The sequence below is a fragment of the Cotesia glomerata genome, linkage group LG6, assembly GCF_020080835.1.
Source record: "Cotesia glomerata isolate CgM1 linkage group LG6, MPM_Cglom_v2.3, whole genome shotgun sequence".
Classification (NCBI taxonomy): domain Eukaryota; kingdom Metazoa; phylum Arthropoda; class Insecta; order Hymenoptera; family Braconidae; genus Cotesia; species Cotesia glomerata.
The window spans coordinates 22,390,952-22,418,951 of record NC_058163.1 but is presented as its reverse complement, the minus strand read 5'-3'; the positions used below and the strand labels follow the sequence as shown (position 1 = coordinate 22,418,951).

Genomic DNA, 28,000 nt, shown 5'->3' with positions numbered 1-28,000 from the left:
TGATTGAATTGAAGACTATTGATTTAATGGAAAGACATGATTGAGAAAGACTATTATTAAAATCATCCGTTCCGACGATTTTTACGTTGCCGTCGGTTCTTTTTGCTCGAGAGGATTTCGTAGGCCTCTTGGATTTCCATGAATCGATTTTGCGCGGCCCTACGCTCTTCCTCAGAGCCCTTTACTTTGTCGGGATGATGTTCTTTGGATAACATTCGCCATTTAGTTGTGATCTCACTTTCTGACGCTGTTTGAGAAAGTTCTAAAACCTAAGATAAATATGTATAAGTATGAGTATATATATATAAATACATATGTATGTATATATTTATATTTACATGGAGTTTTAAAATTATAGATTATAAATATTTATAATAAATTATTTTATACATACTTTGTACGCGTTCATTTCTCCACGTAAATCTGACATGTCTACTAATTGTTGCCATGTTGCCCAGAATCCTTGATTCTTCACTTGCTCCCATGTAGCCCATAGAGTTGTCTGAAATCGACAATTTAAATTTATATTTTATTAATTCATAAATAAAATTAGTAAGTGTTTAAAATTTTTAAATTTAATTCTTCTTCTAAAAAAAAAAAAAAAAATTATTTTGTTGAGGAAATTTTTTTTTATGAAAATTATTTTTATTCTGAGTAATTTTTTTTCTGAAATTATAATTATAAATATTATTATTATTATTATTGTAATAATAATTTTTATTATAATTATTATTTTTTTTTTTTATAATTATAAATAACAAAAAATTTTTTTCTAAAATCGTAAATTTACAAGCGTGTATGGAAAATACACTAAACTAATTTTTTTATTTTTTGATTATTTTATTTTTGATGAAAAATATATTCAAAAAAATATTTAAAAATTATTTCTTCACTTTTAAATAATTGATCTAATGTCAAAATTTCTTGAAAAATTTTTATGAAATTTTTTTTTGTCTATTAAAAAATTTAATAAGATAATTTTTGAATTTTTTATAGACAAAAAACGTCGAAACTTTATATTTAATTAAAAATTTGTGCCACAATTTTAAAATAAACGATTCAAAATTTGTAATATTATAGCAAAAACATTGATTCTATAAAAAAATTCATGTAACAAAAATTCAAAATTAAATTTTATAAAAAAAATGTTTCTTATAATTTAAAAAAAAAATCAAATGTTGTCGGTGTAATTTCAAAACAAAAGTTTGGAAAATCCAAAAGTGCACGCCTCATAATCTCATTTTTCACAATAAAATTCATTAAAATACAATATAAAAAGCAAAATAATAAAAAACAGAAAACTCTGCTATGGTTTAGTGGTGCCATAACTCTAAGTTGAGAAAAAAAAATTACTATAATAAAATGTATAGATAGATATACAAAAAAATCTACAGTGATATATTAGTTTTTTATAAGAAAAAAATTATTTCGGTATGATCATTTTTTCGACCAATTTCCCTGCCAGATGAGGTAAAAGACCCAGTTATTGACACTGGCCTAGTTGTTTGACACTTGCAATTTTAGTCCAATTAAAAAAATAAAATGCTCCCAAAAAATTTAATTATCTTAAAATTTATAATTCAAAAATTATATTTATTAATTTATTAGAGTTAATTTGTTATTTTTAATTAAAATAAAATTGCAAGTGTCAATAACTGGGTCTTTTACCTTACACCAAACCATAAACACAGACACATGGACGTTCAGAAAAGATTATTTTTAATGTTATTATTTACTATATTAAACAAAATAATTGTTATTGAAATATATTTTATGTCCCTGACAAATTATTTGACTTGATATTAGTACACTCATATTATAAATAAAAAAAATCAATTTCAGTTTTGAGAAAACTGCTTTTTTTGAAATGTTGAGAGTAGAGCACTGTCTCAACACTTCGCTTATGAGGCGTGCAATAAGATTCATAATGAAAAGTTCAAATTTTTTGATAATTATGAATCTTATTTTTGAAATTACACCGAAAATATTGGTTTTTTTTTTAAATCATAAACATGTTTTTTGTAAACTTAAATTTTGAACAACTTTTGTCAAAACATTTTTTTTATGAGCTATTATTTTAAATTTGCGTAAAAAATTTTATCATAAAGTAATAAATATATAAATAACTTACTTTTAAATCCAACCACATCGGAGAAGTAAAAAAATGTTTAACAGCCTCAGATAATTTTATTTCTTCCCCTTCGCTGTCAGTAACAACAGCATTGAAGTAGAAGTAGCTCGTCCAGAGCGCCAAGTACAATGCAAGAGCCAGAGAAAAAGTAATTACCCGTTTTCCCACCGATTTTTTTTCCCGAGGCTTGAGTCTCCATTGCTTGCTGAAAGTGTCGAAAACTAGAGCATCTACAACGACCATCAAGCTCAGCCAGGTGCTGTCATCGCCGATGTAGTAGAGTGTCGGGTACATCAAGTACGAGCACGCCAGAGTCAGCCAGAGAGACCCTTGCTCCCGACCGATGTTTCCTATCACCCACACACCTGCAATTGTTATTTTTAATTACTCATTACTCATCAGAGCAAATAGTGTATGCATGTAAGTATCATAAATTATAACTAATGAATATTTATCGCTATCGCGAGAGATAACAATAACTGCAAGGTAAACTGTTTAAAATGAATATTATTTAATATTATGTTGAAAATTTACCTAGAGCGACTGCTAGAGGCACAAAGATCATCAAAGGCCGTAAATTGTACCCGTGAATTTCATCCTGAGGAATTGCTGACCAGAGTAACAAGCCCCAGAAGTATCCGACTATCAAAGCACCGATGAATCTCACAGTCGAAAACGTTGGCTGGAAAATAAATTTTTTTTATTGAAGTTTGGAAATAATTTAATATAGAATTGCATGCTACTGAGTTTGAGAGGAGACATCTGATAATTTTTATAAATTTTTTAATTAATAAAATATTTCAAGAAAAATTTATTTAAAAAATTCCATTTTTAGTAGTTCTAAAAAATTGTAAATGCAATTTTTTAAAAATTGTTTTCTAGATCTAGTTTATTTATAAAAAAAAAATTATCAAGTGTCTGCTGATGTATGATACTAAAATTAATCGACATTCAACCATTTTTATTTTTTTTCAACAATTAAATTATGTTTTCTTGTTAATTAATTTGGCATTAATTTGACAAGGGTTTTGTGATTTTTTAATTAAAAAAATCACAAATATTTCGTTTTATTTAATTATTTATTAAAATTGAGCACTGACTATACTTTTACATCAATTGGATCGGTATATAAGTCGCTTAAAGGTCAGGTAAAAACGCTCGGCGAGCGTGGTCAGAGGTTTTGTCAGTAACTGTCTTGTTCGATTTTTAGTCCAACTATCGTCAGTCAGGGAGTGCAATTTTGAGAAGGGTATTTTGGTTTTTGGTTGATGGAAAATAACTGGGGTTGGGGAATTGTTGTTAAACGAGAGGATTCTGGAAAGGGTGTTATTAAAGAAAGGGTAGTATTAGACGCTCGGAAAGGCTGGCTTCAAAGTACAACAATGTCTCTTTCTACTTTCCAAATTTCTCGACATCAGTATACGAGCACTCCTTTTTAATCTCATCAATACGCCTTTGGCGCGAAATGCCACTAGATGTCATAAATTCACTCAGCATAGAGGCATTTAAATCAAAAGCCTTTGAATTCTTCTATGAGCTTGAATTCAGGGAGGCCTAAGGATCAAAGTCTGCAAATTTTCTAAAATAATTTATAGTATATATTGATATGTACAAAAAAAAACTACACTGCTCAGATCTATGATTGTTTATATTTTTCTTTTTTTTTTCTCTTCTTTCGTTTATCTTCTATTTATGCTGTCATATTGAGTCATAATCTTTCATTTTGAAAATGACTACGTTTATGGCTTTACATGTACTTTAATTTTATTCTACTGTATTTTTGCCATTTGGCTTTTTGCTTTGGCGTTTAAATTTGAATAAATAAATAAATAAATAAATAAATAAATATTATTTATTTAACGTAGGGTTATTTAAATGAAGTGTGGGAAGATTTGCTGAGTTGAAAATAGTCTGGTTGCCATTTGATAAATAAATGGGTTGTAAAATTTTGTCTGTTTATGTCGAAGGTTCGTCTAAGCCATTAAAGGAATTATTTGACAATGGCAACTACTTGAGTTTGACTGTCATAAATTTCCGAATTTTAAGTTTTATCACGTCTTTGTTAAAAGTCTGTCGAATATTTTAAAACATAAGTAAACTTAAGAATATAGTACAATTTTTTCATAACTTATAAAAAATTAAGATACATAACTAAACAAATTACAAGTAGAAAAAAATTGAAAAAAATTTTAAGATGTCGACTAATTTAACTTTTATAAAATTGAGAGACATCTGATAATTTTTAGAAATTTTTTAACAAATAAAATATTTAAACAAAAATTTATTTTAAAAATTCCATGTTTAGAAGTTCTAAAAAATTGTAAATGTAATTTTTTAAAAATTTTTTTCTAGATCTAGTTTATTTATAAAAAAAAAAAATTATTGAGTGTCTGCTGATTTATGACACTAAAATTAGTTGACGTTCAACAATTTTTGTTATTTTCCAACAGTTAAATTACGAGTAAGAAAATATTTTTAAAAATTGCACGTACAATTTTCCAAATTTTCTGCGTGTGAAATCTTTAAAAAAATTTTTTTTAATAATTTTTTCAATAAAAAAAACTTTTTACACGTCGGCTAATTTAACTTTCATGAAATAGAGAGACATCTGATAATTTTTTAACAAATAAAATATTAAAAGAAAAATATATTTAAAAAATTCTGTTTAGAAGCTTTAAAAAATTGTAAATGCAATTTTTTTTAAATAATTTTCTAGTTCTAATTTATTTTTCAAGAAAAATTAAAAAATGATCAATTTTTGATTTTTTTCAACAATTAAACTACAAGTAAAAAAAAACTTTTAAAAAATTGCACGTATAATTCTTCAAATCTTCTACACATAAAATTGTTTATTTTAATTTTTTTTTCAATAAAAATTTTCAGATGGCTAATTTAATTTTTATAGCTAATTTCAATATCTTTAGAACTGTTTATTTTTCTGCCTATAAATTACTCACCTTTTTATTGTGCCTGACTGCAAGCTTGAAGCTTTCAACGAAATGCGGATGATTATTAACGTCATCGACGTACGTAGAAATTCTTAGCAAATCTCTTAGCCAACCGATCCCAAAGTACCCTCCTAGAGTCGTTAACCATATAAAAGCATGCGCGTCACGACCTAGGTACAGGTGGTGTGCTCCAAATATCCCGCCAAACACCCACCAGAAGTAGGCCCAGAATTTTGATTTTAATTTTTTTTCTGGTACAATTGTTCCGTTTGAATGTACTTTGTTACTCGTCTTCTTTGTTCCGTTTGTCAGCTCCATTTTTGCTGAGAAACTACAATAAAAATAATTCAAACAAATTACACCAATATTTTTTAATTTAATAAAAAATATTCAATTTTTAAATATTGATAATTTTCACATGAAGTTTTAAATAATTAAAAATTTGTATTTACAGTTTCGTGACCTTGGAAACGTCTTAAAATATTTTATTTTCAACACATAGGCTCTAAAACGGAGTTTTGTCACAGAGAAAAATGACACGTAGTCACGAGTATGTTAAGTCGGCATTTTTTAACTGCATTAAAACTATTGTAAGTTTGTTAGATCAAATGTTTTATGTCAAATGCACACTCAGGTGCTTATATATATTTATACATACATATAGTATATAAGGAGAGTAGTAAACTGTATCTCACCTCTTCTTACTTCATTAATGGCTGTGCGTCCGTTAAACTACAGCACAGGTAAACTGCAACCGTAAACACACGTCAGTACCTGAGAAATAACGGGAATATACCTGACGTGGATTCATTACAGAGGATTCCTTTTCCCTCTCTTCTACTTATTTCTTTAAAATATATTTTCTTCCTTCCATTTCCACCGGTTTATATACTCATACCTTGATCTTGACCATGAGCTATCAAAAGTAGGCCAATGACTTAATAATTAATAATTGTTTATGAAAATTAAGTTAGCCTACATCTCAGAATTTTTATAATTTTTTTTATTGAAAAAATTATTATAAAAAAAATTTTCATTCATAAAAAATTTGAAAAACTATAAGTGCATTTTTTTAAAAATATTTTTTAATTTCAATTAAATAAATGAAAAAGAATCAAAAAATTAAAAACGTCAGCTAATTATAAAAATTAAGCTAGGCGACACTTAAAAAATTTTTTTATTTTTTTTTATTAAAAAAATTGACTACAGAAAAAAAGAAAAAAATTTTTCTTTTGTAAAAAACTTTCAAAATTGTAAGTGCAATTTTTTAAAAATATTTTTTTTTTATTATTTAATTATTAAAAAAAATTAAAAAATTAAAAATGGCGGCTAACTTTAATATATAATAAAGTTAGATCAAAATTTATTTAGCATATATTTAATAATTTTAAAAATTTTATAACAAGTAAATTATGGCAAAAAAAAATTGACATGTAGAAATTTAAAAAAATAAAAAATACAATTTTTTAAAAATAATTTTTTGGAAGACATTTTTTTGATAAATAAAATTAAAAAATTGTTAATGACTGCTAACTTAAATGCCAATAAAGTTAGCCAACATTTTTAATTTTTTTATTATGCTTAATTTATTAAATTAAAACTAAAAAATATATTTTTTAAAAATTGCACTTGTAGTTTTTGAAGTTTTAACAAATGAAAAAATTTTTTTTTAATTTTTTTGTAATAATTTTTTGATAAAAAAAATCAAAATTTTTTAAATGTCGGCTTTTATTTTCATCTTTAATATTATCAATTATTTTACTTACATTCCACATTTGATAATTTATTTTTTTCTTCTAAAATTATTTTCATTATTTCTTCACTTGAAATAATTTATAAAATTATTAATTAAAAATATTTTTTTTTAATTCACTTTTAGGTTAAAAAAAAAATAAATAAATTTGTCAATAAATAAAAATTAACTTTAACAAAAATTAAAGAAGAAATGTATATAAAATTGTTAATTAAATTATTAATGTGACAGTAAATAATTTTTTTTATAATTTAAAATCTGTATTACCGGCTGAGAAGAAATGACAATAAAAAAAAAGAACCCAAGACACCCAAGACAGAGGATTAAAAAAAAAATGGCTGTCATAAAAGCACACGAGCCACGAAATGTTGTGACGGGTGGTAAATTAACTTGGTTAAAAGTTTGTTATTTACTTTTTATAAATAATAACGAGTGATAGATATAAATGATGTGTTATGGAGGAATATAATTGTGAAAAAGTCAAATTGCGTCATAAGGAATGGAGAAAGATTGTTAAAAAAGAACGACGTAAACGGGTGAGACGGAAAACCGCTCAGCTGAGAGATGCCGAGGAGAAACAGCTGCAGGCGGCGCTCGAGAGGAGTGCGGGATATTTGAACTGGCTTCTTGAACAGAAATTGTTGCAAGAGGAGAAAGAGAGGAGGGAAGTAGAAGAGTTGGCGGAACAAGAGAAACAATGGCTGGAAAATGAGGTAATTTTTATTTTCTTTTTTTACAATTATAATTAAGTCAGCTGATATTTTTTTAATTCTTTTAAGAAATTAATTACAATTATATGAATGCTTTTGAAATTCGTCCGATAATTGGAATTAATATTTTTGAAATTATCGGACGACTAAAGTATAATTATTTATCCGATAACTCAGACGAGGATTGTTAATAATAGGGAATTTATTTTATATTCGTAGAATTGTCGGACGAATAATTATTTTGAAATTCGTCCGATAATTGAGATTAATATTTTTTATGTTATAATAACATTTTTTAAATTATTGGATGAATAATTATTTCTTATTTGTCCGAATCGTCGGATCACTAACAACAGCCTTATTAATAACACTGAAGTTGACAGACAGAAAGATATTAGAAATTTTTTTTTGTTTTATAGCAATTAAATAATTACAAAAAAAAATAACAAAATTTCACTTGTGAAAATTAGAAAAAAAATTATTAGTATCAAGAGCATTCATTTGAGTACCCACATGCATTTTGATAAATTTTTCATATATTGATATAAATATATATATATATATATATATATATATATGCTGCTATATATATATATATATATATATATATATATATATATATATATATATATATATATATATATAATATATGAAAAATTGATGTGGGTACTTAAATGAAAGGTCTCGATGAGTGTAACATCAGGATGAGCTTATATCTTTAAAAATGTCAATAGTTCACAAGACATTTATTAAATTCCACTGTACTTTCTTGAATATTGACATTTTTAAAGATATAAGCTCATCCTGGTGTTACACTCATCAAGAGCTTTCATTTGAGTACCCACATGCATTTTGATATATTTTTCACATATTCATATTTATAAATATATAAAATATATGAAAAATTGATGTGGGTACTCAAATGAAAGATCTCGATGAAGGAAATGTTGGGGTGAGCTTATATCTTTAAAAATGTCAATAGTTCACAAGACATTTGTTAAATTGCTCCGCACTTTCTTAACGATTGACGTTTTTAAAGATATAAGCTCATCCCGATGTTACAGTTATCAAGAGCTTTCATTTGAGTACCCACATGCATTTTGATATATTTTTCATATATACACATATGTAATATATATAAATATATAAAAAATTGATGTGGGTACTCAAATGAAAGGTCTCGATGAGTATAATGTCGAGGTGAGCTTATATCTTTAAAAATGTCAATAATTCACAAGATACAAGGTCTTTACTAAATAATGAATTTTGTTAAATTGCACTGTACTTTCTTAATTATTGATGATTTTAAAGATATAAGCTCATCCCGATGTTATACTCATCAAGAGCTTTCATTTGAGTACCCACATACATTTTGATATATTTTTCATGTATACATATATAAAATATATGAAAAATTGATGTGGGTACTCAAATGAAAGCTCTCGATGAGTGTAACATCGAGATGAGCTTATATCTTTAAAAATGTCAATAGTTCACAAGACATTCATTAAATTGCACTGTACTTTCTTAACGATTGACGTTTTTAAAGATATAAGCTCATCCTGATGTTACACTCATCAAGAGCTTTCATTTGAGTACCCACATGCATTTTGATATATTTTTCATATATACATATATGTAATATATATAAATATATGAAAAAATGATGTGGGTACTCAAATGAAAGGTCTCCATGAATATAATGTCGGGGTGAGCTTATATCTCTAAAAATGTCAATAGTTCACAAGACATTTGTTAAATTGCTCCGCACTTTCTTAACGATTGACGTTTTTAAAGATATAAGCTCATCCCGATGTTACAGTTATCAAGAGCTTTCATTTGAGTACCCACATGCATTTTGATATATTTTTCATATATACACATATGTAATATATATAAATATATAAAAAATTGATGTGGGTACTCAAATGAAAGGTCTCGATGAGTATAATGTCGAGGTGAGCTTATATCTTTAAAAATGTCAATAATTCACAAGATACAAGGTCTTTACTAAATAATGAATTTTGTTAAATTGCACTGTACTTTCTTAATTATTGATGATTTTAAAGATATAAGCTCATCCCGATGTTATACTCATCAAGAGCTTTCATTTGAGTACCCACATACATTTTGATATATTTTTCATGTATACATATATAAAATATATGAAAAATTGATGTGGGTACTGAAATGAAAGCTCTCGATGAGTGTAACATCGAGATGAGCTTATATTTTTAAAAATATCAATATTTCACAATTAATTATCTTAAGATAAAAGGTCATTTCGTATTATGTATCTACCGATAAAGCATTTTTGAATGCAGCCTAAATATTTATCATAATAAATTGACTATCGGTGAGAATGAAATGAAACCTTGAAAAGGCAAAAATTCAAGTCAAGATCTTTGCAATGACTCTAAATTTCACAAAAAAAAACGATTTTATCATATGATTATCCTGGACCCAAAATTTTTCTTATTCTCTTAATAATATAGAAGATTAATTATTTATGTTTTAGTAACTAATTATAAATAAAATTTCAGGTTAGAGCTCAAAAAGAATGGCAAGAATCTCAAGAGCGCAAAGCTCGAGCCCGAGCGGAACAGCTGCGCCAGGAAGAAATAATAAGAAAAGAATTTGAAGAAAAGCAAGAAGCGCTAAAGAAAAAGCGTGAAGAAATAAAGCGCCTGCAGGACGAAGAAATTAACAGACAAGTCCAATTAGAAAAAGAGATAGATGATTACATAGACAATGGCGCAAGAACTCCTGAATATTTGAGATTAACTAGCGACACGCACCCAACAAAGGAGCCTTGCGTGTTCTTTACCAAAACTGGAGCTTGCAAATATGGCGACGCTTGTTCCAGGAACCACCAAAGAAAATCTCTTACCAAAGTGATCCTGATTCCCGGCTTCTACTCCCACTTTTCGCTGGAAAAGAATTCTAATGAGTATGACACCGACGTGGGACTGGAGTTTGAATCTTCAGAAACGCGTAATCACTTCAGGGAATTTTACAAGGACGTAGTACCTGAACTGGAGAGCTTCGGTAGGATCAGGACTCTCAAGTGCTGCTTCAACAGCGACATTCATCTCAGAGGAAATTTGTACGTCGAGTATGAGACTGAGCGAGAAGCTGCCAGGGCCTGGAGGAAGCTCAGAAGTCGCTGGTACGCTGGAAGACAAATTAATTGCGAATTTGCTAATATTGTGTCCTGGAGGAACGCCGTCTGTGGAATGTTCCACTGCCCTAAGGGTCGGGCTTGCAATTTTATTCACGCTTTTAGGAACCCTGGAGATGAGTACGACATCAAGAGTCCGCCTTGGCGCGGTGTTAGGGCCGACAGAGAATCCACCAGCAGCCGCAGAGACAGGATGGAAGAAGAATCTAGGAGAAGAGATGACACTCATCGGAATTGGAGATGGTCTGAGTCTCCAGAAGTGGAGATGGAAGCTATAAGCTCGAAGAAAGAGAAGGAGAGACTGAAATCTAGAAGACGATCTGAAACTCCATCCTCGAGGTCTGAAAGACATTCTAAGGCTAGAGATTCTAGGGGGGATAAGAAAACTTCTAGAAGACATTCTTCGGAATCTAGGTATGATTATTTTAAAAAGAAGAAAAGAAGAAGTGATAAGGATAAAGAAAATGGAGAGTTGAAGGAAAATAAATTGAGGAAGAAATCTAAAGAAGATATGGCAAGGAAGTCTAGAAGAGATCAAGGAAAAATTCGCACTGGTTGGGATACTACTGATTCAGAAGATAGTTCTTAATAAAATGTAAATAAATTGTAATTAATTTTATTTTTATATTAATATTTAAGTTCTCGTTCATATTTTAAAATATTTAAATGATTAGATCTTGGGAATTTGGACAATAAATGAAGATGTTAAATTATAGGAATTGCAACGTTTCGCTGATTTATTTCAGCTTCATCAGGCAAACTAAAAATAAAAAATTATTTTTAGTTAATACAAATAATTGACATATACAACAAAATAAGTTAAGATAACAATAGTTACTCTTATGGTTAACATCCTTGTCTCATTTTTACACAGTCAATAGATGTCAGTTGTAAACACGCTTGACAGTTTGACGTTGTTGAATGTTTATTTTATATAATTAATTTACTAATTAGAATGGTATTTAAGAGAAATCTTAACAAGTTGTTGAAATTGTAATTTAAAAAAAATGTTCCAGATTATGAATATGCTGTTTTACTCTATTACATCTATTGACTGTGTAAAAATGAGACAAGGATGTTAACCATAAGAGTAACTTTTGTTATCTTAACTTATTTTGTTGTATATGTCAATTATTTGTATTAACTAAAAATAATTTTTTATTTTTAGTTTGCCTGATGAAGCTGAAATAAATCAGCGAAACGTTGCAATTCCTATAATTTAACATCTTCATTTATTGTCCAAATTCCCAAGATCTAATCATTTATTTTTATAATTCAAAATTACAAACTCTATAAAATATTAAGGTAAAAGACTCTTATTTATGACACCTCTAAGCCCTATTAGTGGCACTTTTTCTTTCAATGAAAAAATGTTCTACTTGGAATAAAAATTTTTTTGATCTAAAGATCTTAAAGATTAGAAATATGTTCATAATAGAAATTAATGATTTCATTAATTAAATAAGTACCAAAATCAAAGAAAGTGTCAGTAATGGGATCCCCGCCAATAATGAGGTCTTTTACCTTAGTGAGATTTCAAAAGAAAATCTTGTGCAAGTTTTTTTTTAAAACTAGTAAATTATTTGAATTTTTTTTATGAAAATTGAATTAGCCGACATTTGAAAATTTTTATTATTTTTTTTTATTGAAAAAAATTGAAAGAAAATTTTTCACTTGTAGATTTGAAAAATTATAAATGCAATTTTTTTTAAGTATTTTTTTACTGAAATTTAATTATTAAAAAAATTAAAAATGTCGGCTAATTTTAGTTTTATATTTTTTTTTTAATTATAGAGAAGAGAAGACATTCATCGCAACTGGAGATGGTCTGAGTCTTCAGAAGTCGAATTAGAAGCTGTAAGCTTGAAGAAAGAAGAGAGACTGAAATTTAGAAGACATTCTTGAGAATCTAGGTATAATTATTTTTGTAAAAAGAAGAAACGTAGAAGTGATAAAGATAAAGAAAATGGAGAGTTGAAGGAAAATAAATTGAGGAAGAAATTTAAAGAAGATATAACAAGAAAATTCTAGAGATTATTTTGATAAAGTGGATCAAGGAAAAATTCGCTCCGGTTAGGATACTACTGATTCAGAGTTCTTGATAAAATGTAAATAAATTGTAATTAATTTTATTTTTATAATTAAAAATTACAAACTCTACAGAATGCTTGTGAGATTTCAAAAGAAAATCTTGTGTTTTTTGAAAATTAGTAAACTTTTTTATGAAAATTAAATAGGCCTACATTTCAAAATTTTTATAATTTTTTTTTATTGAAAAAAATTAAAAGAAAAATTTTCACTTGTAGATTTGAAAAATTATAAGTGCAATTTTTTTTTAGTAATTTTTTACTTGAATTTTAATTTAAACATTTAAAATGTCGGCTAATCTTAGTTTACGTTTTTTTTTAATTAAGGTAGTACCTCCACGAAAAGCATATTTTAAGAAACTTATGGAATTTTTTTTATCGAAAGATAAAAATATTAATAATTCACCACCAAAATTTCAGATCAATTCACCGCACCGTTTTTGAGCAATTAATTTTCGAAATTGCATCTTTTACACGTAGAGGTATAGAGAGATGGTAAAGTTAGTATAAAATCTTCCATACAACTCGAGTGATGCAAATAGATTTCATATCAACTTTACCATCTCTCTATACCTCTACGTGTAAAAGATGCAATTTTGAAAATTAATTACTCAAAAACGGTGTGGTGAATTGATCTGAAATTTTGGTGGTGAATTATTAATATGTTTATCTTTCTATAAAAAAAAAATTCCATAAGTTTCTTAAAATATGCTTTTCGTGGAGGTACTACTTTAATTGTAGAGAGCAGAAAACACTCATGGCAGAAAGGGGGCGTCCATAAATTACGTGAGGTGTTCTAGGGGGGGAGCGGATCAAGCTAAATCTTACCAAATCTCACTTAGGGGGGAGGGGGGATCTTAACAAATATCACGTAATTTTTTCTCTAACAGAAAACAGTGTAAAATTGCGTGAAAAAGTATTTCTATAATAAAATATGGCCAAATTTGACACAATAGTGTTTGTCGTATTCGTCTGAACCCTGCAGAGCAGCAAAGAAGCGCTCGATTGTTTAATTTGATTATTGATCGATAGGATTCACTAATTTTTTACACGCTTTATATTAGCTTCACTTGTATGTCAGTTTGTCAGTAACTCTCCGTGGGTAATCTGTGCGCCTGCGGCCTTCCTTGGTTCTGGTAGCCGTTTCTCAGGCTCGCTCTCCGAAATCGAACTCTGATTCCCCGTATTTATAATATTTATAAATAATTATTTTTTATTAGCTTCACTTGTATGTCAGTATGTCAGTATGTCAGTATGTAACTCTCCGTGGGTAATTTGCGCGCCTGAATATTTTTGATAATCAACAAATAATAGTTTAAAAAAACTAAAAAATCACGCTTTTATAAATAAACCAAACTAAAAAGTAAAATAAATAATAGTTTAAAAACTAAAAACACGCTTTTATAGAAAACCAAACTAAAAATAGAAAATAAATTTAAATTAAGAATAGTGTTAAAAATTTCAATAAATATAAATTAATAATAGTGTAAATAAAAAAAATGTATTTTATTTTAAAAAAAGCGTGGGGTGCTTTTTAAGATATTATCAAAATGATAATCACTCTACTCATATCTGTCAATAAAATATTTATAACTATTGACACCATGCACCTCACGCTTTTTTTAAAATAAAATACATTTTTTTTATTTACACTATTATTAATTTATATTTATTGAAATTTTTAACACTATTCTTAATTTAAATTTATTTTCTATTTTTTAGTTTGGTTTTCTATAAAAAGCGTGTTTTTAGTTTTTTTAAACTATTATTTATTAGGTAGATTTCTTTAGAAATCTATCGGTGGTAGCCGGTCTCATGTCGTAATTTTAATCAAATTTTGTCATAATATGTTTAATTATCTTCAATTTAAGCTATTGTTCGTCGACTTTTAATACTTTTTTCAATTTATTTCGTAGTTGAGAAAATTCAAAAAAAATCAATAATAAATTAAATTTTAGCTTTTATCATCAAATGACTTTTATCTGTAAAAAATCCTATTTTTTAGGTAGATGTCTTTGAATATCTATTTGTTATAGTCAATCTCATGTCGTTATTTGCAAAAATATAATGAAAAATAAATTTTAGGACATTACGGCCTTTTAATAACGTGTTTTTTTCAATATTCAAACAAGAAATCTACCTATCCATGTCGGGTGTAGCCGAATGGCGCTTTTTTTTTCTCAATAATCCAACACGTTTAAGGTAAAAGCCCCAATAGATGATCACGTACCAGTATATCTATATTCACAAATATAGGTATACAAATACATGGAGTGATCATATACTGGTACATGATCATCTATTGGGGCTTTTACCTTACAGCCAAAACATAAATTTTGAAGAATCTCGCGTGAGATTAGGGGAGGGGGGAGAGAGTTTGGGAAAATCTTACGAAATCTCATCAAGGGGAGGGTCAAAAAATTCTCAAAAATGCCTCACGTAATTTATGAACGCCCCCAAACTGGCGGTGGTCCGAGTCTTCAGAAGTCGAAATAGTAAATAAATTTAATGTAAATAAATTTGTAATTAATTTTATTTTATTTTTATAATTAAAAATTACAAATTCGGCAAATAATTACTAGTGAGATTTCAAAAAAAAATCTTGTGCAAGTTTTTTCAAAACTAGTAAATTTTTTTATGAAAATTAAATTAGCCGACATTTGAAAATTTTAATAATTTTTTTTATTGAAAAAAATTACAAGAAAAATTCTCACTTGTAGATTTGAAAAGTTACAAGTGCAATTTTTCACTTGAAACTTAATTGTTAAAAAAATAAAAAATGTCGGCAAATATTAATTTTATTTTTTAATTATTTAATAAAATAAATGAAATATTTATAGACTAAAACTAAACATCACCTTATTTAAAATAATTTGAGAAACTTTGAAACCTACTTCTTCACGAAGAGAAAAAAAATTTCTAAATTAAAAGTATACCAAATTGAAATAAAAATAACTTAATTTAAATAAAAAAACTAATAAATAAATCAATCAACTTCTAATTTTCTGAAAGATCCACTGAGCCCGTGTATCGTTGAGTCACCGGAATTCAAGTCTCCGCAGCCCAAGCCCTGTTTTAAAGCCGAAACAGCTCCTTCGCGTGCTTTTTCCGAATACATATTAATGCGTACTTTCATTTTGTCATTTCTCAATAGAATTGGTCGTGCTTCTATTACTTCCTTTCTCCATAGTTCTATCAAGATAAAACAGATAAATTATCAAATAAATTTATTCAAACCAAAATATTTCAACAGAATTTTCTGTCAGAGTAATTATAATTACTCAACCTAATGAAATAAAACGCTTACCAATCATCTCTTTCATGGGCATTTTACCGCCATACTCTTTCGGCAACATGCTGGTGTCCATTCCCTTGGCAATAGCTTCTTCCAAATTTTCATACAAAGTAACGCGCTTCTTTATCTTCTCGGATACCAAGGACATCCCGAAATCTAGAACGTACTGCAGTTTTTTCGGGACGTTTATCCCGACGACCTCTTTATGCCTCATTGGAATGGTGCGCTGCAATAAAATAAAATAAAAGATTAATTAAAATTACATAAAAGTAAAATTACTTCATCGACTTTCACTTTTTATATTTGGCGAACCTCTAAATATCTAACTAATAAATTCCGTTTCCTAACAAACCAAAATTTTATCACCGAATCTCGAGCCCGGATATTGGAACCGGTTTTTATATTTTTTATTAATTTATCGTGTAACATATTCATATATTATGTGAGTGTCCTTGGTGAGTTGATTAACCAACAACGTAACAAACAAAAAAGAAAGATCTGACATCTCTTTATTTACATAATACTGAATGGTTTTAATTTATCAATGTATTTGTAATTAAGTTTATTTATTTTACTACTAAATTAAATAATGAAAACTAGCAACCTTGCAGTCACTATGTGACTGCCGTGACTTGTGAACTATAAATAAATAAAATTTTGCGTTATTAAATAATGACTTTTGTTAAATTGCACTGTACTTTCTTAAATATTGATGTTTTTAAAGATATAAGCTCATCCTGATGTTACACTCATCAAGAGCTTTTATTTGAGTACCCACGTGCATTTTGATATATATATATATATATATATATATAATTTATATAATTATATGAAAAATTGATGTGGGTACTCAAATGAAAGGTCTCAATGAGTGTAATGTCGGGATGAGCTTATATCTTCAAAAATTTCAATAGTTTACAAGACATTTGTTAAATTGCACCCCACTTTCTTGAATATTGATGTTTTTAAAGATATAAGCTCATCCTGATGTCAAACTCATCAAGAGCTTTCATTTGAGTACCCACTTGCATTTTTCATATATTTTTCATATATATATATATATATATATATATATATATATATATATATATATATATATATATATATATATATTATATATATATATATATATATATAAAATATATGAAAAATTGGTGTGAGTACTCAAATGAAAGGTCTCAATGAGTGTAATATCGGGGTGAGCTTATATCTTTAAAATTTTCAATAGTTCGCAAGACATTTGTTAAATTGCACCGCACTTTCTTAACTATTGACGTTCTTAAAGATATGAGCTCATCCCGATGTTACACTCATCAAGATTTTTCATTTGGGTACCAACTTGCATTTTTGATATATTTTTCATATATACATATATATATAATATATATAAATATACAAAATATATGAAAAATTGGTGTGGGTACTCAAATGAAAGGTCTTGATGAGTGTAACATCGAGATGAGCTTATATCTTTAAAAATGTCAATAGTTCACAAGATACAAAGTCAGTTCTTAATTATTGACATTTTTAAAGATATAAGCTCATCCCGATGTTACACTCATCAATAGCTTTTATTTGAGTACCCACATGCATTTTTGATATATTTTTCATATATACATATATACAATATATATAAATATATGAAAAATTGATGTGGGTACTCAAATGAAAGGTCTTGATGAGTGTAACATTGAGATGAGCTTATATCTTTAAAAATGTCAATAGTTCACAAGATACAAGGTCATTTCTTAATTATATATCTAGAGATAGAGCATTTTCCAATGCAGCCTAAATACTTATCATAATAAATTGACTATCGTTGAAAATGATATGAAATCTTGAAAGACCTTTGCAATGACACTAAATTTCACTAAATCAACCGATTTTATCATATGACTATCCTGGACATAAAATTCTTCTTATTTTCTTAATAATATAGATGATGATACTGAAGTTAGCTGAGAACTGTCAATTTTTTTAATTTTTGCAACAAATCAATTATAATAAAAAAATGTTTTAAAAAATTTCCACTAATAATTTATTTTAATTTTCACATTTGGAATTTTTTTTATTGTAATTGATTTGTTGTTAAATTATAAAAAAAACTTCTAGTGCCATTAAAAGTGATACTTACTTCGCCATTCTTAACAATGCGAACAGCTTCACGTGGTGTAAACAAAGTAATATGCGGAAATCCAACTCCAGCCCCATCTGCGAAGTGCGAAAATCCGCGCACTTGATTTTCTTCGTCCTCCATTAATGTTTCATAAGCAATTCCGTGGATTTTGCACATGTCAACGTTGGTATATTTGTATGGATCAAAAACTCCTAGAAAAAAAAATCATTTAGGTAAAAATATTTTTAAAAAATTTATATAATCAATTTACCAGGTCTGTTAATAATAACCCGTCGGCCATTTGCATCACGGCCTGGTGCAGCAAAAATGTACCTTAAAAGTGAAATAAACATAATTATTTACATGTATAAGAAGAAATATAAACTAAAAACTTACCCAAGTGATAGCAACTCATCCATATTGGGCTCATTGATATCCAAGTTATTAAAAGCTGGATGATAAACTTGTCTCAGTAACAAATATCTTTCGACAGCTTCCTGAGACATTGGTACGCTGAATTTTTTAACTCTCAAAAATCTAAGAAGAAATTGAGCATCTGAAAATTTTTATAATTTTTTTATTAATGAAAAAATTTGACAAGTAGAAAATTAATGTAGCACATATTTGATTATTTTAAAAATTTTATAACAAATAAATTATGGCAAAAAAAAATAAGAAAAAAAAGTGACATTTAGAAATTTAAAAAAATAAAAAATGCAATTTTTTAAAAATAATTTTTCGAAAAAATCTTTTTGTTAAATAAAATTAAAAAATTGTCAAGTGCACGGAAAGAACAAGATGACACTAAATATAATCCCAGATTATACTCAGTAATATCTGTGGTGAAAAAAATTTCAGATTGTAGCTAAAAAAATCCAGATTATACTGCGTGATATCTGGATTATACTTATTGTAATCTGGATTATACTAGCTACTATCTAAATTTTTTTTTCATTCAGTATAATCTGGATTTTTATTAAATCATTGGAATTAATCATGGATCCGAAAATTTGAAAAATTTTAAGTCCAATTTTTTAAAAATATTTTTTTACTTATAATTTTTATTAATTGAAAAAATAAAAAATTTTTAAATGTCTGCTAATTTTAGGATCATAGAAATTAATAACAGTGTAAAGAAGAAATTAATGAAAAATATTGGAGGACCAGCAGATAAGAAAAAAAGTAAAGCAAAAAGGGTAATTCTAAAATAACATTCCAGGTGTGCAAATATTGATTATAAATTATCAATTATCAATTATTAAAAATTTTATTTTGTTGTTCTCTTCTCTCAAATCTCTTAAATCTATCTTCTCTTTACAGATGTTATTTATTGTATATAAATATTAACTAAACATTCTACTCATGAAAATATAATATATTTCTGTAAATTGTCGAGGGCGTTTCTTTTCAAATAAATAAATAAACATTGATAATTTTTTTAAGTTAAGTATTACACAGAAGAAAAAATTAACTTGAATCAAGTAAATAATTTTGAAGAATTTAATTTTTTTGATTTGAGCAGAAAAATTCTTAAACTGAGAAATTTTTCTTGGCTTAAGTAAATTTTATTTGACATAAAAATTAAAGTAGCAGATATTTAATCATGTTTAGAATTTTTTTAAGAAATAAATTAATGCAAAAAAAATTGTAAAAAATAAAAAAGGCAATTTTTTAAAAATCATTTTTTAGAAGAAATTTTTTTATTAAATAAAATTAAAAAATTGTCAACTTTGATGTCATTTATTTGATTCAAGAATTTTGCTCTTGATTAAAATTAATTTTTTTTCTGTGTACAAACTCACCAAGACGGCAATTTTCAATGCGCTCATTCCGCATAATATAATCACGCATTTGTTCCAAAGCAGTGTTACGTCTCGACTCATCTTCCCTCAGTTCCTCCTTGGCGACTTCTTGAGTTTCTTTAGTCAGCTTACAAACGTAGGTGTCTGGCTCAGTAACCCATTTGGTACCTTCTCCGAAACCCATTGTTAATCAAGAAATAAACGAGATTTAATGAAATCTAGAAAACTGAAATACAAACAAAGGAATTAGAGCATCAACAGATGTAAGTGTGTGATATTATATGTTACATGTTATGTCAAGGAAACAAAGAAAGTGATGTAGGTCAACGTCGCCAGACCAACTGCTCACTTTCACTTTCCCTGGGTCAATGTGACCTCGAAATTTTTTTTTATCCTTTCTGATAAGTGTCTAATTATAAATATCCATATAAAAAAAAAAATTTATATAATATATATTATAAATTACTCTATTACTCTCTAGACTCTATTATTACTCTCTGAATTCAGCAATACGCTTCATCTTTAATTTAAAGCAAGAAGAATATGCACTGATAGAAGGATTTATTTGTATATAAAAAAATATTTGTTAATATTAAACAAATCATTTTTTAGAGACCACTTTTTAGTATTAAACAAATATTTCTTAGTATTAAAATTGATTTGTTTGTATTTAATAAGTCTGATATTAATTTATTAAATATTAATAAATTTTTGTATATACAAATAAAAGAATTGAAATTATTGAAAAGAATTCGAATTTCATCATTTTTAATTCTTTTCAATCAATATTTTTAAACAAGGATTACTATTTATAATGTAATTTTTCAAGTTTTTTTTTTTTTTTTTTTTTCCGTGCAGAAGATATTATAAATTCGTTTAGTTTGAAAGTTTTCAAAAATAAGATGTTTGATTATTTATTTAATCTTGATGTTTGATCCTAAGCTGTAAGTAAATTCTCTTATTTTTATTGTTAGTCTTCAAATTCTTAGTAAACTTACACGATATAGCTTCTTTATAATATAATTAAAATTTTTTTTTGTTTTTACCGTTATCTTAAAGACTTAAATTTGTTAGTTAATCTATATATATATATATATAAAAATAAATTGCTGTGCGTTAGTCTCGTTAAAACTCAAAAACGGCTGGACCGATTTTCAAAATTTTTTTTGTTTTGTTCGCTATAGTTCAGGAATGGTTTAGAGATATAAAAATTTTTGAAAAACCCGAAAGTTCAGCTAAAAAAATAAAAAAAAAATGAATAGCTGTGCGTTAGTCTCGCTAAAACTCAAAAACGGCTGGACCAATATTTAAAATTGTTTTTTTGTTTTGTTCGCTATCATTCAGGAATGTTTTCAAAAGAATAAAATTTTTGAAAAACCCGTAAGTTCAGCTAAGGAAATCGACAGATCTAAAATTGTTAATCGTCTATATTCTGTATATATGCACGGAAAAAATTAAACTGTAATAAATAACAGTCGATTTATAATAAGTAGTGATCAACTGCTAAAAATTACCATTTCAAACAGTAAAATCGTGATTTTACTATTCACTTTATAATATTTACCATTTAAACGTTACAATTTACTCTTTACATGGAAGAAAATACTATTTCAAACAGTAATATTCGCTATGTAAATGTCTAAAATGTTAAAGTATAATAATTAAGAATTCAGACTTTGATATTTATCATTTCGTACCTAAAAAATGATCTTATGATATGTAAAAAGTATAAAATAAAGTTAGTAAATTTCTAATACAAGCAACGTCAATATTTACAAAGTAAAATGGTAAATTTTAAATGCAACGCTAAAAATCAAACTGTAATTATTGACTTGTTCGGACTGATAAAATGTATATTTTAAAAGTATAATTTTTACTGTTTCAAACGTTAAATTCTCCCAGAGTGAGACCCCCTTCTCTTTCATCTGAGTTCCCTTTCTCCTCATAATATCGACTATATATTGAAATGGAAATTTTTACTGTTTGAAACTGTAATTTTTAAAGATGAAAGTGTCGTTATTTACTATAGTGACGGCTACTAATTACTTATTTTGGATATTAAATTATAAATTGTGGCTTTTATACTTTCTACATTAAGTTCTGTAATATTTATATTTTGGCCACCCCGATGTCGGAATCCGAGTGAATATTACAGTTTACAACTATTAACTTCCCGCTAAGAAAATTGAAAATTTTCAAAAATCGGGAAGTTATTGGTTTTACCCCGTTTTTCGAAAATCGAGTTTTCATCAGATCTCGACGTTTTGAGGTCTTAGGAAGCTTTCCTGACTATTCCCGCGAGGGTGTCACTATGTCTGTATGTATGTGTGTATGTGTGTAAGTATGTAAACTTCTTATAACTTTTGAACGGTTGAACCGATTTCATCGCGGTTGATGCCATTCGAAAGGACTTCGCCAAACTTAGATTTCCTCTTAATTTGAACCGATTAGATTCGGACCGATAGATTTGGAGAAATTTGGAGAAATCTAAAAAAAAGTAGGAAAAAAAAATTTTTCTGAAGTGGTTTTTTTGGGATAACTTTTAAACGGCTCAACCGATCGATTCCAAAAACTAATCAACTTTCAAACTTGAAAAACCACATCGATCGCCGCCAATCCGGTCAAAATCAGTTGATTCGTTCGAGAGATATCGTGAACGAAAGAAAACCGAAAAAGAGTTTTTTCAGAGTTACTCCGAAATTTCTAGTTTGACCGATTGAAACTTAGAAATTCTTTATGAGGCTTAAAAAACTACGTAGAATGCCGCCAACCACGTAAAAATCGGTTCATTCATTCAAAAGTTATTGCGGTATGAACATTCAAAAAATAGTGTTCTATGAAACTTCTATCAGACTTTTGAGCTCAAAGAGCTCAAAAGCATAGAAAAGGTATCTTTTTGAGCTCGGAGAGCTTAAAACAACACACAGATTGTACTTTTGAGCTCGAAGAGCTCAAAAAAGCGGCCAGGTATTAACGGAATTAGCGGGAAGTTTCAGGGATGGCCTTTAGGGTCAACCGTTTTCCTAATTTTTTTTTCTTCATGACCCATTATGTATCTATAAATTAAAGTTTTTTCATGGCTACTGGTCAAGTGACTAGTGAACCTTATTCAAGCCAAGCGATGGACATTCCATCTGCACTATTGGTCGAGAGACATTCTCTCTTTGCATTAGTTCTATGGGGTCCATCGAACTTGAATACTAGTAAAGCTGGAAGTTTTGTGGTATCTGTTCGAGTTGTAAAGATGTTAAACAAATGAAAGAAACTACATGAGAGCAAAGATAAACTTTGAAAAAATAAATGGAGTAGGTTACCAAGCCAGGAATCGAACCTGGATCTCCAATAGTGCAGATGGAATGTCCATCGCTTGGCTTGAATAAGGTTCACTAGTCACTTGACCAGTAGGCATGAAAAAACTTTAAATTACAGTTTACTTTTTTCTGTGTGGACAAAAAAAAAATTTTATAAATTCAGTGTTGATTTTTTGGGATCTTGATTTTCAGACGATAAGAAGAAGCGAGTTTCATTTAATAACTTGATAAAATTCTAACTGTACTTCATACAGCCAGTATTTATTCTTTATCGAAGTATATTAGAGTTTAAAGATTGATAATCGCTGATCGAAAGGTGTAACAAAATATATTGTAGGTGATACAAAGTTTACCGGGTCAGCTAGTTCTTTATAAATTCAATTTTATATTCATTCATAATTTTATATCGATTCAATATTATCTATCCTTAAAATATTCTTATATAAAACCCTCTAAATGTATGTAGTAAACTGCAAAATAATGTAAAAAATTATTATGTATATTTTCTCTTTGCTATTCGGCATTAGCCTTGGCATAATTGTTAATAAACTAAATTAAACTAAACTATTACAGATTGAAAACAAAAAGTGTTACATATAAAATATCATTACATCAAATTACGTCCGCGAAGAAAGAAAAACCTTGAAAGAAATTAAAAAATAATAACTTGTAATAATCTAACGTAATATTTACAGGATTGAATGATATAACATGTAATGGATAATATAATGTACGCGTAATATCTCGCTCCAGAGTAATGTTATGTTGCATGGAGGTAGAGATGGAGATGTGGAAGAAATAAACGGTTTAACTCGTATTAGCTCTTTCGTAATAACTTTCTCCAGTTATATAACATTTATATGTCGAGTGTTGGATATAAAGTATGGGTTGTTCACCCATCTTTCTTCTCTGAGTCACTGGGCCTTTGGTTTCCTTTGGTCGCTTTATCTCTTACGAGAGAAGAGATATAAACTATTGATATTACTGTAATAACTATTTTTTTACTGAAATTAGATAGTTGTTAATAACTTATTTCAGCTAATCACACTTGTTTTATATAGATTATATTTACCTTTTCTTCCGGGTTGATTTATTATTCATTAAAGACTCTTTTTGATAGCTTAATAATTTTTTAATAATTAAAAAGTTGATATATAATTTATTTAATTAGATACTTATAATTTTGGACGGAATTTATAATTTTTTATCAAATTTATTTAATAGAAGATATTCAAAATTTTGAACGGAATTTATAATTTAGATAAATTTTTTATAAAATTTATTTAACTAGAAAATATTCAAAATTTTTGACAGAATTTATAATTCAGAAGAAATTCTTTATTTTATTTTATTTTATTTACTTTATAAAATTTATTTAATAGAAAACATTTAAAATTTTACCCAAAATTTATAATTTAGATAAATTTTTTATAAAATTTATTTAATAGAAGATATTTAAAATTTTTGACGGAATTTATAATTTATAATTTTTTATAAAATTTATTTAATAGAAGATATTTAAAATTTTAGACAGAATTTATTATTCAGAATAAATTCTTTATAAAATTTATTTAATAGAAGATATTCAAAATTTTAAACAGAATTTATAATTCAGAATAAATTCTTTATAAAATTTATTTAATAGAAGATATTCAAAATTTTAAACAGAATTTATAATTCAGAAGAATTTTTTTTTTAATTTATTTAATAGAAAATATTTAAAATTTTAGACGAAATTTATAATTTTCTATAAAATTTATTTAACTAAAAAATTTTTGACGGATTTTATAATTTAGAAGAAATTTTTATAGAATTTCTTTAACTAGAAAATATTTAAAATTTTGAACGGAATTTATAATTTATAATTTTTTATAAAATTTATTATTATTGTTGAACAATGCTCGTAAGTTTATAAATTTTTATTGTAAATAATTGATTATTATTTGTTGTTAATTGTTAAATTATAATAGGAAGTTAAATTTTCAGGCAATTAAAAAAAAAAAACAAAGAAAAGAAGAAAACTAAATTCTTGAAAGAATAAACAAGTTTAAAAAATAAAAAAAAAAATAAATTCTGGTTATCCTTGGGATGAAATTTGAATGCCAAAAAAACTATCTCCAGCGGCCTTTTACTAGTCCAGAATGAATGTTAATTAGAAAAACTATCCTTGACAAATAAATAAATGAATAAAATGATGAAACCATCAAGTTCAACTGGTAATGCTTATATTGCATTATTCGTCAGCAATTTGTATTCAAGAGGGCTCAAGTTTTAAGATGACACCTGATAAATGCGGAATATAAGTAAAGTGTATTAATATTTAACTGATGAGCAGGACAGTTGAGGGTAACTTGACCCCGACACGCATTAACGAATTTGAATTGTAATGCGCTCTCCTTAGAATAGTATTGACGTATGTTATTAGTAATCATCTATAATTTTTTTTTTTTTTTTTTACAATAATATATATAGAAAAAATGATTGATATATATGGTCTATGATTGCTAAGTAAAAAATTAAACGTTAAGAAGAAATGGAATCGCTTCGATAAATGTTTTCCGCGTGGAAAGTTAAAACTGTAGAAGAAATTAATTATCTAACTTAATTAATATAAGGTAAATTTTTTTTATTAAAAAATTTAATTAAATTAAATTTTTTTTTAATAAAAAATTTAATTTAATTTTTTATCAGCATTATTGCTCCGCGGAGAAATGAACAAAGAACAACTTGAATTTATTAAAAAATTAGTTGTATAATATTATGTGTTAGAATAATTATATATTATGAAATTACATTTACGGTAATTATTATTACGGTTTAAATTATCTCACTGCATGCAATAAAATAATTTCAAGATTAGTTAATTAAATAAAGTTTTATTATTTTAAAATGCCACTTTTAATTTAAAAATGCAGTGAAATAATCTGTCACACACTTGTTTTAATTTTTTATTTATAACTGAAAGTTAGCTTCACAAAAATTAATCACTTATTCTAATTAGTATTATAAAAGTATAATAATTTTAAAAACACGTACCCCAAACGCTGTTGCTTTGCGGCAAACTTGTAAGCAACTGCCCCTTCGCCAAGGCTTGATCACTCTTTTATAATTTTGACGAGCTCCTCTCTTTCTCCAAGCTCTCGGGTACCACCTGAGGCTATCAGTTTTGTCCCAACGTCATGGTCTGCTACCGAGATTTATTTAATCGCCCAACACTCGGACTAACACTCATCTTTGTCTATGTTATTGCCATTTTTTTATTCGGTCTTTTGATCTGTTATTAAAAAAAGGATATTAATCAACTATTTTATGATGAAAGACATTATTTTATTAGATAAATTATTACATTATACTTCCTTGAAAAAAAAAATTACTTGTTACTAAATCAATAAAAATTTTTAATTAAATTTTTAAAAGAAGAAATATGTATGAAAAATTATAAAATTTAATTTTTATTTAAATTTTTAAAAGAAGAAATATTTATAAAAAATTATAAAATTTAGTTTTTATAAAAATTTTTAATTAAATTATTTTTTTTTGTTTTAATTTATTTAAAGTCGGATCAACTACATAATGTTATTAGCGACTACTGTTTTACAGATACATGTGTATAGTTTACTTTATTTCCAAGAAATTTTTAATTTAATTTACAAGAATAACATAAGTTGATTATCAATTGTAATAGTAATACATGGGTCAAATTTCAATTTTATTATCTTTAAGTTGTTTTAAAATTTTGGGAATATTAATTTAATTATTAAAAGAAGAAATGAATATGAATGTTATAAAATTTTTTTTATTAAAATTTTTAAAAGAAGAAATACATATAAAATTTTTTATAATTTAGCCTTTATAGAAATTTTTAATTAAATTATTAAAAGAAGAAATAGATATGAATATTATAAAATTTTTTTTTATTGAATTTTTAAAAGAAGAAATTCATATAAAAATTATAAAATTTTTTAGAATTTAATTATTATAAATTTTCTCTATACTAAATCAATTAAAATTTTTAAAAGAAATATATATAAAAGTGATAAAATTTTTTAAAATTTAGTCTAAAAACTTCTATAAATTTTGTCTATATAAAATTTTTATTTCTTCTTTTCTTACAATTAAAATATTGTAAAATTAACAACGTATTTTTTAAGCAATGATATCTTTTTCACAAAATTACAATTATCTTAAAAAAAATTTTAAGGAAAATAATTAATAATTCAATTATTATTAGAATTTTATTTTTAAATTATTTTAGACGATTAATTTCAAGAAGAAATAATGACATAAATTCATAGTTAAAAAATTGTAATTTTTTTGTATAAAATAATTTATGTTTGTAAAAAAAAAGTAATTTATACGTAAGCGAAAAATTTTTCAATGAAGAAATGTATATGAAAATTACAAAATTTTTTTCAAATTTAGTCTGTAAAAATTTCTATTAATTTTTTCTCTACAAAAGTTTTATTTCTTCTTTTCTTTAAATTCAAGTATTGTAAAATTAACAACGTATTTTTTAAGCAATGATATTTTTTTCACAAAATTACAATTATCTTAAAATAAATTCCTAGAAAAATAATTAACAATTTGATTATTATTAGAATTTTATTTTTAAATAATTTTAGCAATAAATTTCAAGAAGAAATAATGACAAATAATTAAAAAATTG

General features: G+C 26.4%; 3 protein-coding genes across 7 annotated transcripts; 1 reads left to right on the top strand and 2 right to left on the bottom strand.

The window, feature by feature from the left end:
• Positions 1-3: 3 nt before the first annotated feature.
• Positions 4-5,996, bottom strand: LOC123268195 (dnaJ homolog subfamily C member 22). Of its 4 annotated transcripts, none has more exons than XM_044733117.1 (6): positions 5,738-5,996; positions 5,089-5,410; positions 2,666-2,813; positions 2,132-2,496; positions 395-502; positions 4-269 (listed from the first exon to the last, which is right to left on the bottom strand). In XM_044733117.1, exons 2-6 carry the CDS (start codon positions 5,395-5,397, stop codon positions 63-65), a joined length of 1,137 nt encoding a protein of 378 aa, XP_044589052.1. In that variant the 5' UTR covers positions 5,398-5,410; positions 5,738-5,996; the 3' UTR covers positions 4-62. The 4 variants fall into 4 exon arrangements, with proteins under 4 accessions (XP_044589052.1, XP_044589051.1, XP_044589053.1 ...); XM_044733116.1 differs by having other exon boundaries at positions 5,775-5,995; XM_044733118.1 differs by lacking the exon at positions 5,738-5,996 and adding an exon at positions 5,498-5,698.
• A 1,138-nt stretch (positions 5,997-7,134) lies between these two features.
• Positions 7,135-12,971, top strand: LOC123267135 (U2 small nuclear ribonucleoprotein auxiliary factor 35 kDa subunit-related protein 1-like). 2 transcript variants are annotated; one of them, XM_044731660.1, is made up of 3 exons: positions 7,135-7,545; positions 10,086-11,332; positions 12,516-12,971. In XM_044731660.1, exons 1-2 carry the CDS (start codon positions 7,288-7,290, stop codon positions 11,310-11,312), a joined length of 1,485 nt encoding a protein of 494 aa, XP_044587595.1. In that variant the 5' UTR covers positions 7,135-7,287; the 3' UTR covers positions 11,313-11,332; positions 12,516-12,971. The 2 variants fall into 2 exon arrangements, with proteins under 2 accessions (XP_044587595.1, XP_044587593.1); XM_044731658.1 differs by having other exon boundaries at positions 7,136-7,545; positions 10,086-11,318; positions 12,518-12,971.
• A 2,782-nt stretch (positions 12,972-15,753) lies between these two features.
• LOC123267101 (alpha-tocopherol transfer protein-like) lies at positions 15,754-26,522 on the bottom strand. Its single transcript, XM_044731606.1, has 7 exons — positions 26,371-26,522; positions 20,024-20,249; positions 18,618-18,777; positions 18,493-18,554; positions 18,240-18,433; positions 16,118-16,331; positions 15,754-16,002 (listed from the first exon to the last, which is right to left on the bottom strand). Exons 2-7 carry the CDS (start codon positions 20,205-20,207, stop codon positions 15,797-15,799), a joined length of 1,020 nt encoding a protein of 339 aa, XP_044587541.1. The 5' UTR covers positions 20,208-20,249; positions 26,371-26,522; the 3' UTR covers positions 15,754-15,796.
• Positions 26,523-28,000: the final 1,478 nt, after the last annotated feature.

Bases quoted from the DNA above. Each gene is read 5' to 3' on its own strand.
- LOC123267135 (XM_044731660.1), top strand. From the start codon at position 7,288: ATGGAGGAATATAATTGTGAAAAAGTCAAATTGCGTCATAAGGAATGG. The intron at 7,546-10,085 runs GTAATTTTTATT...ATAAAATTTCAG, and splicing joins AACAATGGCTGGAAAATGAG to GTTAGAGCTCAAAAAGAATG.
- LOC123267101 (XM_044731606.1), bottom strand. From the start codon at position 20,207: ATGGGTTTCGGAGAAGGTACCAAATGGGTTACTGAGCCAGACACCTAC. The intron at 18,555-18,617 runs GTAAGTTTTTAG...TTCACTTTTAAG, and splicing joins GATGAGTTGCTATCACTTGG to GTACATTTTTGCTGCACCAG. The intron at 16,332-18,239 runs GTAAGTATCACT...ATTTTATTGCAG, and splicing joins GCATTGTTAAGAATGGCGAA to CGCACCATTCCAATGAGGCA.
- LOC123268195 (XM_044733117.1), bottom strand. From the start codon at position 5,397: ATGGAGCTGACAAACGGAACAAAGAAGACGAGTAACAAAGTACATTCA. The intron at 2,497-2,665 runs GTAAATTTTCAA...TAACAATTGCAG, and splicing joins GCCTCTAGCAGTCGCTCTAG to GTGTGTGGGTGATAGGAAAC. The intron at 270-394 runs GTATGTATAAAA...TATTTATCTTAG, and splicing joins GAGAAATGAACGCGTACAAA to GTTTTAGAACTTTCTCAAAC.